This window comes from Glycine max, chromosome 8, assembly GCF_000004515.6.
Source record: "Glycine max cultivar Williams 82 chromosome 8, Glycine_max_v4.0, whole genome shotgun sequence".
Taxonomy (NCBI): Eukaryota; Viridiplantae; Streptophyta; class Magnoliopsida; order Fabales; family Fabaceae; genus Glycine; species Glycine max.
This window is the reverse complement of record NC_038244.2, coordinates 23325733-23337228: the sequence shown is the minus strand read 5'-3', so window position 1 is coordinate 23337228 and position 11496 is coordinate 23325733. Positions and strand designations below refer to the sequence as shown.

General features: G+C 31.6%; 1 protein-coding gene across 1 annotated transcript; it reads left to right on the top strand.

Annotated features, from left to right (window-relative positions):
- The first annotated feature begins 305 nt into the window (after positions 1-305).
- On the top strand, positions 306-9886 carry LOC102664960 (protein LAX PANICLE 2). Its single transcript, XM_006585779.3, has 4 exons — positions 306-1750; positions 1934-1984; positions 2159-2231; positions 9367-9886. Exons 1-4 carry the CDS (start codon positions 783-785, stop codon positions 9529-9531), a joined length of 1257 nt encoding a protein of 418 aa, XP_006585842.1. The 5' UTR covers positions 306-782; the 3' UTR covers positions 9532-9886.
- Positions 9887-11496: the final 1610 nt, after the last annotated feature.

The following is an 11496-nucleotide window of genomic DNA, read 5'->3' as shown; positions in this document are numbered from 1 at the left end:
AAAGGTTTACATACATAACTATTTACATTAATTACGTCATTCTTACAAGAGGACATTTTATACGATATTCAATCATTTTATAAAAATTAATTATAACAAAACTACTTCATCTTCAATTGTCATTATCAAATCAATGATCTCGAGCAAGTAAAATATTTTAATCACATAGTCGTCGTTATTAGAAGTTAAAGAAAATTATCAAATAATATAGGCACATAAACTCTTGTTAGAATAATGTTGAAAGACATGTATACAAATATAAAATAGAATAAAGTTAATTATTTATTCAACTGACAGAGAGACCACCGTACTTCGTTCTTTCATTCTTTCTCTTTCTTTCTTTCTCTTTTTTCTCTCATAGCTTCTGCAAACAGTTCCATCCCACAAGCTTCCAAACAAAGAGAATTAATGGAAAGTGAGATTTGAAAGAAAGAAATATTTAGTTCTCTTTGATGTTCTTGCTGCAGCTAGCTAGCTGCTATTCTGAGAATATTATTTTGCATATATAGTTGATGGCTTTCTTATTACTATTAATAAGTCTCTTCCTTATTGATCATGATATAGATGATGGCAAACCACTATGCAATTCCTATGCCTAACCCTTTATATAAACACCAGATCCCGAACCCCTTCTCTTCTTTTTCTCCTTCTTCTTCCTTTCTTTTTCTTATTGCTCGTGTTGAGAACGGACACGTGTCCAACAACAACATCATCATCATCATCATCATCTTCATCGGGTTTGGTTTTTTCATGGTTTTCTGGTGTGGAGTGAGAACTCCAATATGACCATGGTTCCTTCTCAAAACGGGAAGCAACAACAGAACAACATTAATAGGAGTGGTGATTATGTTATTTACGGTAACACAACAACGAATAGTGCGATGAACCAAGTTGAAGGAGGCTACAATTGCTTGTTAGGAGCTGATATAGTGGTGAGGAGGCACATCATGGCCGAGGCTGAAGAATCATCGAGACACAACAACCCTAACGAGGAAGATGAAGTTGGAGGTTGTGGTTCAACCTCAAAGGAAGAAGAAGAAGAAGAAGGAGCACACAACAACAACAACAAAAACAATAACTGGCTTCAATTAAGCATAGGTTTGACAAGCACAAAGCAAGAGCGTGATAATCGAACCGCTGTTCCAACAACAACCGGTTCAGGGCTTGTTGAGTTAGACTTGCTTCCTTCACGGCGGAGCTCAGAGCAGCAGCCATCACCGGCGATTTTTCCGGGGGTGGCTTCAGGGAGAGGAGGAGGGTCTAGTTTTGGTGGTTCTTCTTCATCTCGTTTGCTTTTTGAGCAGCATCGCCCAACGACTTCGTATTCTTCTTCTTCTTCTTCTTCTTCCTCTTCCATGTCGTCGTCGATGATGTCTATGGCAAGTGGTCCAATTACATCATCAACCTTTGGTCATCACGAGATGATGAACCGGGCATTTGGTCCACTACTTCCTCATTCAATGCCTATTATGCCCTCTTCTTCTTCTTTCACTCCTCTTCCTATTCCTTCTTCTTCTTCCTCTTCACAAACTTGTTACTCTTCTTTGAGGCCTCATCCCTTAGGATCTTACTTTCCCACAGTACCCTTTCATCACTTCCCTTCTTCTACTTCCTCTTCCGGGTTTGATCAATATGACGTGGCAGCAGCTGGGGCTGGACCAAGCTCCGATAATGTCACCGTTCGGGTTGTTGATCCTCCTAGAAGACCTCATTCTGGAATATGGTTTATGTTACTAGTCTCTCCAAATCAGTAAGCTAGCTAACAATAAATTAAAAAATGCAAATTAATATTTGTTATAATTTCTAGTACACTAATTTTTCTTATATATATATGTGTACATGCATGCGTCTAGCTAGCTATAGGCTAGGCTAGCGCAGTTTAATTGCTTTTTTTTCTGATAAAACTCACTTGGTTTTCATTTGTACAATGCAGAGCGAGAGAACCATTCTTGTCACAAATACCTAAGAACTACCTTAGAATTAAGTGAGTATTTGTTTGTTTTTTCTTTCTTTGTTTATTTGTTTCTTATTCTCTCTCCCTTGAAGTGCTAGCTTGAGGCTTTTCTTGTCAGTGTGTTATCAATGTCGTTTTGATCATGATTTGATCGTATTTGGAGCTGCAAAAACTCATCATTTCTTTTTGACTTAAAACTTTCAGGGATGGAAGGATGACAGTTCGGTTGCTATTGAAGTATCTGGTTAGCAAACTCAGACTGGAAAGCGAATCAGAGGTACTTTCAAGTTTTAACCATCTCTTTACCCTTTTATATTAATACTATAAATTAATAATTATAATCTATTTGTTATGTGTATGTGTATGTGCTTGTGTGAATTAGTTATAGCTAGGGATATGATTTTCCATCGTTGCTCTCTCTCTTTGTCATATCATGCACCTTCCTAATCCCAATTGTTGTCTCCTTTATTAGCATGTAATTAAAGAGAGATGAAGAAAATGAACATAGGGGATTACATAGGAGTGTCCGAAAAGGAAATGGAACTACGTTCTCATCAAAAGTACCAAAGTACATTAAAATAGAAACCTAGTGGGGGTTAGAAAGATGAAAGATACAGCAGAACTAAAGCAGGTTTATCTATCTAGTGATGGGTAAGTATATATAATGTTTCTTGCTCTCCTCATAAAATCCTATTAAAAAATAAATGCGTATGCATCAGGTGAGAAGTATGTTTCTCGGAAATCGATCGTCTTCCATTTCCGTTTTAATTTCATACTCATATTCTGTGTCATGGCAACATGATTAATTAGAATCATGGTGTTTGTCCATCCAACAAAGACAATATATATATATATATATGGAGCTTCCACATAGGATCCTAAGAACCTTTTATTAGAGTGTTGTGTTTGGTGGTGCACGGGAATTGGGGTATTAGTAGTTAGGTGTGTACCACAATTGTTCAAAAGGAGAAACTTAATTAAAGATATATAATAATTACTAATTAATTACTTCACAGGAAAAATTAATATATACTCCCATGCACTATCTTTTTGTTAGTTTTTTCTAGCCAAAAGTTAGTTTCATAGAAGGAAGCTCCTTGTTGATATTGGAGTAATACTCTATACACCCAGTATCATCGTAATAATCACCCACGTATGCTCGAGTAGTTTATGATTTCAGTGTCTTGCCACTGATTTGCATGAAAGTAAACTTTAAGTGGTCTACACCACTTGTTTTTAGAAAAGAGGGATGAAATTGTTAAAACAAAATGATAATCTTTTATGGCAAATAGAACTAAGCATATATGTATATATAGATTTTAATTAGATATGTGTAGAATGTAGATAAAAGAGAGTTAAATTATGGATAGTTGACTATTTCCCTAAAGAAAATTATGGATAGTTGATATTGTAATATTGGAGTATAAGTTATATATCCCAAGCCAATTAATCACCTGAGGAATGGTCCCAAGCACACAGCAAACTAATAGGTAGACTAGAAGAAACAACTTTTCGTAACCTAGGATCTAATTTAAAAGAAAAATGGTCATATATGTACTAAACAGGATAAAGAATAATAACTAGCTAGTTTAATTGGAAAACTAATCTGCATCGTCTCCCTAACTAATAATATCTAGCTGAAGAGGTTCCCTTTCTTTAACATCTCAGCCTCTCAGGGCACAGATTATACAGTAGTAATAGCTATATATATGGTCTATGTATTTTCATCTAAGTGGTACTACTTATACTATAACCCTAGTATTAAAATAGTTATTCAACATATACTCTTGAGATTGTGCATGTTAAGTTTTTCGAAACTTAATGATACGCGGTATAAAGTACAGAACTAGTATTGAATTCGGTTGGGGATTTAGGTGTACTTTCAGATACTCATGATCTACGCTCATTATGAAACATGTGCACGAGGCTATATATTCATTAAGTGATATTATTAGAATGTGCGCATTATAGTGTGTCGAGCCAGAACTTTACAATCCTTCATGCACACTTCATCATCGAACACCACTACTACTTGTTGCCTAATAATTACTAAAAAAAGGTTTGAATCCTTAGAGAAAACGAAGCAACACATATAGAACCTACATCATAATATCCATGCATGCCCTTAAAATTACTAGATCTGACCTATAGGAGAAAAATTAAGATCTATATATATACAATGATTAGGTGTTCACCCCACTCGTTTATCATTTGCATTAGCCGATGATGCCATACTCAATTTTAGCATGATGAAAACATTTACAAAACAGTTGAAATTTTTGAAGACTGAATGAATTAAAAAATTGGTAAAGAAACTTCGCTTGCTTATCCTCTTTTTTTTTTTTTTTTGTAATGTTTTAAGATTGACATAAAAAATTGATTTCTTTTTAGCTGTAACCCTTTTAAATCTTCTCTTATTTTTAAAACTTCCCTCCTCGAATGGAAAAGCCTCAAACACTTCTCTTATTTTCTTTTCTTTTTGTTCTAAAAAGATTGGGAAGTATTTCAGTCTCATTGTTGATCTCATTTGATCTTTATCAGTGTATTATTGGATTGGCTTATTTTGTGGGTCAATTTTATGGAAGAACTTCAAAAAACCTACAGTTCATTTTTCCTGAAAAATAAGATTTTGTAAAATTCGTTTTAATAAATAACTTGTCTCCAAAGCTGATGATTTATTGCAAATTAATGTGATCTTTTTAATCTATATTCATTTTCTTACAATAACAAATATAAAAATATTGGATTTTTTTTCAAATATTACAAATTACCTGTCCTATTTACTTTGACATGTTTTTTTTCTTTCCACAAAGGCCAATCTTTTACTAGAGTTTTGTTAGCGGTTGAGTTTGGTATTCATTTGTACATGTTGCTTGGCAATGAAATTGAGAAGGATATATATATATATATATATATATATATATATATATATATATATATAATTTCTAGGTTTTCATTGTCGAGTACCTATTTTGTCTGTATTTGCCATCCACAAAACAACAAAACCAAGGTACATGTTACAAATAGAATAATGGTCTTAGACTTTTCGTGCCAAACTGACAGGAAAAAACACAAGCATGAGTGTCAAATGTATCGAACATGCATCACAACTTTTCATTGAGAAACCGATTTGTTTAATTGAATTTGTAGTCCACACTACGCAAAATCTTATATACGTTCATAGTATGCGTTATCAAATTGCCTTAAATATAGATCATGCGAGGCTGCAAGACACATAAAATCGACATTCCATTCTGTTGGTCAGATTTTCATGCAAGTTACTTTTTCGGTCAACCCCCTCGTTGTGTTTTTGATATATATATATATAGTATGTTTGCCTTCCAACTCATGCTTTCAAGATGAGATTAAGACGGCATATTATTCTCTTTCTCATCCTTAAGATCACAGATTAATGCAGCATATATGTATCTGCAATGATCATACATACATATATATAAAGAAAGCATATTAGGTGAGAACATATTCTCGTAAAGGACTTAATTTTGACTATAAATGATTATAATAGATAATTAAATTTATATTGAAATAAAGTAATTTAAATATTTATATATGGTTAAGCATTTTTTTCTTATTAAAAATCTATATGTATATGCAGAGATGTCATTGAGTTGTATAGGGGATTTGTTTATTCTAAATCTCTGTAATTTTGAGTATGACTAGTATTAACGCGTACAAATCTTTATATTATTTCTATAGTAGATTTTAGTTCTTGATTTAAAGAGAAGGTTATTTTAGGAATGATAGGCATTAATTAAAAAAATTATATATGCTCGTTATTATCATTAGAGTAATCTAATTAAGTTTGGTGTAGTTAGAATGAGTGACGCACACAACAATATCCCCTCTGGCTGCTGGTTTCAATTTCTTTTTGCCTTGATATGTTGTTTGTTTGTTATGAGAAGTCAACCTAAGACTACTCGGTTTTACACTGCACATCATAAAAAATAAGAATATGGCTAGCTGGTTTGCATGTAGTTCCCATGCCGCCCGGAACGGCAAACCTCACACATAAATAGTTGACACATCACTTGGATTTGGAAACAAAAGATCCAATCATTAATTAGCTTTATAATGAGTGTGATAGATTATCCAATTTAACAACCTATAGGGAGATATATGGTCTAGCTAGCTTAATCTCTTGCTTATATATAAGATTATTAGTTTCTTGTCGTAAATTCAGAAAAGGTTGGAGGGTAAATGGATAAGTAAGGCCAACATATTTACTTCAAATATCTTTAAAGATTATATATAGTGTTATCATTAACACATATCTATATTTTCTCCATCTCTTTTTCATTCTTTTTTTTTTTTTTATCTTTCTACTCATGCAACCCCAAGCATAGAGTATACATTTTCCATATATATATATATATATATATATATATATATATAATGATACCCACACTTTTAAATATCTAATCACGGTCATAATACTTATAATATCTATTTTTTTTCTCTCACTAAGTATATATATTGCAGCATATTTCATGTCCACGAATACTTTTCCATATTATAGAGCCACGGCTTTATAAGAATTAATAAATACAGTGACTAAACATCTTACCCATAAAAAATACGGTGAAAGTTTTGTTTAGAAGAAACATATATAGCTTAATAGAAAAAAATGTATAGATATTCAAATTAAAGGGTTTAAATAAGAACAAACTGTTTTTTTTTGTTTTTACAATAATATGGACATGGATATGAATAATAGATAGTCAAGGCAATAATGAATGCAAGAAAGCATAAAGATGTCTTTCATGGTGGAAGGTGTGTATCCCTCGCTTTATTATTTGTTTTTCCCTTGTTGCTTTTGTAATTTATAAAGAGCGCATTGACTTTAGGATGTAAAAACACATCTTCAACTTGGATATATATTTCTTTATCTTGGCCTACTTAGTTGGCAGCACTACTCCTTCTATTCATACAAAAAAGGTTACGAGATATTTGTTTGTTAATTTAACTCAAACATCATATCCTAGGGCTTCGAAAATCACACGTGGACCCTGTCGTTCTCACCACTCAATTCCTATCTGCATGCTCTCTCTCTCCTTTCGTCACGCTTTCGCTTGATATCCCACAGCTAATGTAGGCCCTTCCCGTTAATTTCCATTTGCTAGTTCTCCTTTTCTACGGAATATTTGGCTTAAAAGCTCCATCAAACTATCAAGTGCTGCACTCTCATCTCATGGAATGGAACCAAATGAAAAGAATCCCATTATGTGTAGGCAGCATCTTCCACCACAACCACAGTATAAATCTGTTCTAAGTCCCTAATAAGAACAAAATCTTAATCTAATTCACTGTACTGTCCAATTCAACATCAAAATTCAGTTTATATATTTTTATCATAACCGAAAAGAAATTAATTTCATGCACGTCTATAGAATAAAAACAAAAGAAAATGGAAGAAGATACGTGCATATCCTATAATACTATTAATAATAGCAATTAAAGTTGGTGAGTGATATGCATGCATCATTAAAAAAACTAATCGGAAGGATATATGAAGCACTACGCCACTTTAATTAGATTTTTTATTAATATGTTTTCTCAAGTTCAAACCGGTGGTAATATTATTAAATAAAGGACATGGAGTTGGTTTTTTATTTTATTTTATTTTATTTATATGACATATAGAACTAGTTAGCTAGTCGATGATGAAAAAATCAAAAGGGCTATTATTTCATGTAGTAATGTTGACGCTCGCATGCATTAGGGTTTGGGTGGCGCAACGTGATAGAGACGTGCATGATGACCATGAAAATTTAGTAATATAAATGCGTGATTAGGTCCCTCCGAAGGATGAAACGAAGAAGAGAATACAAGTTATATATATTTATTATATTAAATTGCGACTTCTTTTTCTTTTCTAGATTGAGCCTTTGCCTATTCTTCGCCGTGCTTCATGGATCTGCCATTGCATCATATTATATTGTACGTTATGTATGTATGGTGTTCATTTTATATTTTTGGTTTAGCTTCAAACTTTTGGATTTATTTGTTTGTTTGTTAATAATAGGTTATTAGTGATTTGTTTATTGCGAGAGGATAGTATTTGACTATTTGTTATGATAGTAGTAGCATTAACCATATGATAACACATATAATAATAGTATTGGGGGCATATATAGAATAGAATAGAAAACACTGAAGTCTAAGGGATCATGATTCTGGCTTGGGAGCAAAGTATGAATGGGCCCCCATAATGATTAAAGAGAGGGCAGTTTTTAAGATCGTGGGTTGGGTGGGCATTTCCACGATTGCCCGCTGACCCAAATATGCGTGCATGCTTAAGGATTTAGGAATCTCTTGACTTAAAGGAGGAAATTACTTTTCTGAAACATTAAAATGAAATAGGAAAGTGGAGATGTGGATCAATCTTATGCGTAAAGTAGAAGTTACAAAGATCTTATATATGCGTTGGTAAGTAGGCCCAAGACGTAAGCCACTGACAAAGCATGACTTCATATTCACTATATTTACAGCAGAAAAAAAAATAGTATTAGATTAGATGTCTTTAAAAAAAATACAGAGAAAAATTAAATAGGTATTTTTGATAATTATTTTGTCTTAATCAAGATTTTCTATGTGTAGCATTACTGTATATATAATTTATTATGCTAGATTAGTGATTGATTTGCAATAATTTCTGTAGGTGTGTCCAGTCTCTTAACATGTAAATTTACGTGTGCATCTAAATTAATTAAGTGTAAGATTAATTAATGATGGGATCATTTAGTGGAAGAAATTAATAATATCGTAAAATGTTAAGACTTAAGAGTCAAATGTTGAGTATAATTATATCTCCTTGCATAGTCAGTAATTAAGAAAGTTACTTTTAACAGTTGTGTTTCTCTTATATTTCTTGAACCCATTTGTTTGGATGAAAATAACTATAAACATTATCAATATGACATATTGTGTGTATGTAGTTTCAATATTGTAGGGAGTCTTTACTTGAAAGTGAACTAAAGCGAGCCGTCGCGTAAAGACATATAAATATTAGAATGAGAGATTATATATGAAAAAAGTAAACATAATAATGATTTTTAGTATATCAAAATAATGCACATAAGAAAGTTATATAAAACTAGAAAAGATGGAAAGACGCATAATGAACATTATGACTATCATTTCTTATAATCACGCACTTGATGTAAAGTTATCATCATGATATGTATATTGAGTTTAACCATTGCTAGCTAAGGTCATGTCGTATTTGTATTACTACTTTTTTTTTTGTTCCACATGATATATTTTCTTGTGGTGGTCGATATATCACTGTATAGCCACGTGATGAGTGTATATATGTGGAAGATGATAATGATAATTAGTTTGGTTGGAATGACTGTATAATAAATGTGCAATGAATGGAAATACTGTTGCAGATAGAGATAACATGCAGAGGGCAGCAACTTTTACCTTTCTTGACGTTGCAGCATGTGAGGGATAACATTTGGAGTCCGAGGGACACCACAAGACCTTTGCTTTCAGATTCCTCAACCACCACAGATCATGTCATGGTGCTCCATTACTGTAGAACCACAAACTGATCGAAACTGAGGACCCCCAAATAACTTCAAATACGTCGTGTTAATTAATTGTATCCCTAATTGTTAACTTATGATCGATCTAAACCCTTTTTCCCTCTTTCTTTTTCCAATTTTTCTATTCTAATGGGTTTTTATTATTATTTATTTTGATTTTTCTTCCCCTTTTATATTTCTTTAATTGACATGGAGATTACGGAAAAACACATCCCCCAAAACAGTGTTTATTCAATTAGGGTTTTGGGGTGAGTAGCATTACCCAAAATTGTATTCCCACGTGGGTGAGTAATTATCATCAACTGTATTAGCAAGCACAAAACTCAATCTAATTTGATCACTAACCCATTTTCCCCTTTTAGTCTCTTTTTATTCTCATTTATATCTTTAATTTTGCTTTAAAAAAATTAAAATATAATTTTTGTCTTTCTATTTTTTTTCTATTTTTTAAAAGAGTAATTTTAATTTTTTTATTTTTAAATTGAGATATTTTATTCTTAACTTTTAAGAGGTTCGTGATTTTAATCTTATTTTTTAATTGAAATATTTTGTCTCTCATTTTTAAAAAATTCACAATTTTTATTTTTAGGTTGATGCTTGACCTTCGTAAAAGTCCATCAAACTCGTCAGCTCATTTAAATGTTTGTTTCATAGAAGTGTAAAAAAAATATTTAAAAAAAAACCAAAGATTTTCATTAAAAACAATGAGAAAAATTTAAATAACAAGAAATGGGCAAAAATTGCTTACAAATATTACATATGATATGCTACCAAAATTTTTCAAGTCTCACCAAAAGTAAAGAGTCCTTATTTTTGTTATCCATTCAGGCTTATACAAATTAACTTATTTCAAACATTAATTGAAATTATTCAAATTATCAAACTACTAAAATAATTTATTAATTTAAATAAAATAATGATAATATTATATATCATATTAATAATAATATTTTTATTATAAAATATTATTGTCAAACGAATGGGCTCGTCAGATTTAATGGATTTTTCTTAAGATATGTGATCTAACCTATTTAACCAAATAGGTTTTTTTAAAAAGCTTGAACTTGACATTTTTACTAAATGAGTTTAGTTGGATTTTGGGTTGGGCCTTAAACGGATCAAGCCATAGGCCTCCGACGAACAACCCATCCTACTTCCTACCCTACCTATGATCATTTCAAATATTGATCTATGTACTTTATAAATGTTAACTGACACATATTTATTTATTATTAATATGACAAATGTTTTTAAAAATCATTTAATTGCTACCATGCTTAATTTATTAAAAAAAAGAATTAATGTAGTACACAGTCAAGTCTTAAATTGATCAAGAAAACTAAAGTCACATATTTTTTTAAAAGTAGGGAACAAATTATTTCAATTAAAAAAAACTAAAATCATGGATTTTAAAAAAATAAGAGCGCAAAAATTATATTTTTAACCTAAAAAAATTATAGTATCATTTATCCTCAAGCTACAAATATACTAACATAATGACTAATTGATATCAATTTATTTTGTGCGTAAGTAGCGTCAAATGTTAATTATTAGTTAGATATGCATTATGTATGTATACTATGATACTCAAATTATGTCCTAATTGTGCATCTAAAATTTTTCCATTAGGAAAATATTTAGCTTTGAAGACCTTTGAAACTATAGTATCTTGGTTGCATAAAAGTTTCCAACTTTGCTTCCTTAGCATGGATAAATTGAAAGCATGAAGATATTTGAAACTCGTATTGCCATCCTCCTTTTTCCCAATTGATGCCACGAGTTGCTTCACTTCTTTTTCCCCACCAAAAGGAATTCATTATTTTTTCTAATTCATCTTCAAGTGTTGATGGAAGAAGGAAAACACTCATACAATATGTGGGAATTATTTGTGCAACAGATTTGATGAGAATTTCCTCGCTTGCTTCCATTGTCTATCTTCAAGTGTTGATGTTTCGTGGACCAATGGTTGAT

Coding starts and splice junctions, on each gene's coding strand:
- LOC102664960 (XM_006585779.3), top strand. CDS start 783: ATGACCATGGTTCCTTCTCAAAACGGGAAGCAACAACAGAACAACATT. Junction 1,751..1,933: donor TTACTAGTCTCTCCAAATCA/GTAAGCTAGCTA, acceptor TGTACAATGCAG/AGCGAGAGAACCATTCTTGT. Junction 2,232..9,366: donor GACTGGAAAGCGAATCAGAG/GTACTTTCAAGT, acceptor ATACTGTTGCAG/ATAGAGATAACATGCAGAGG.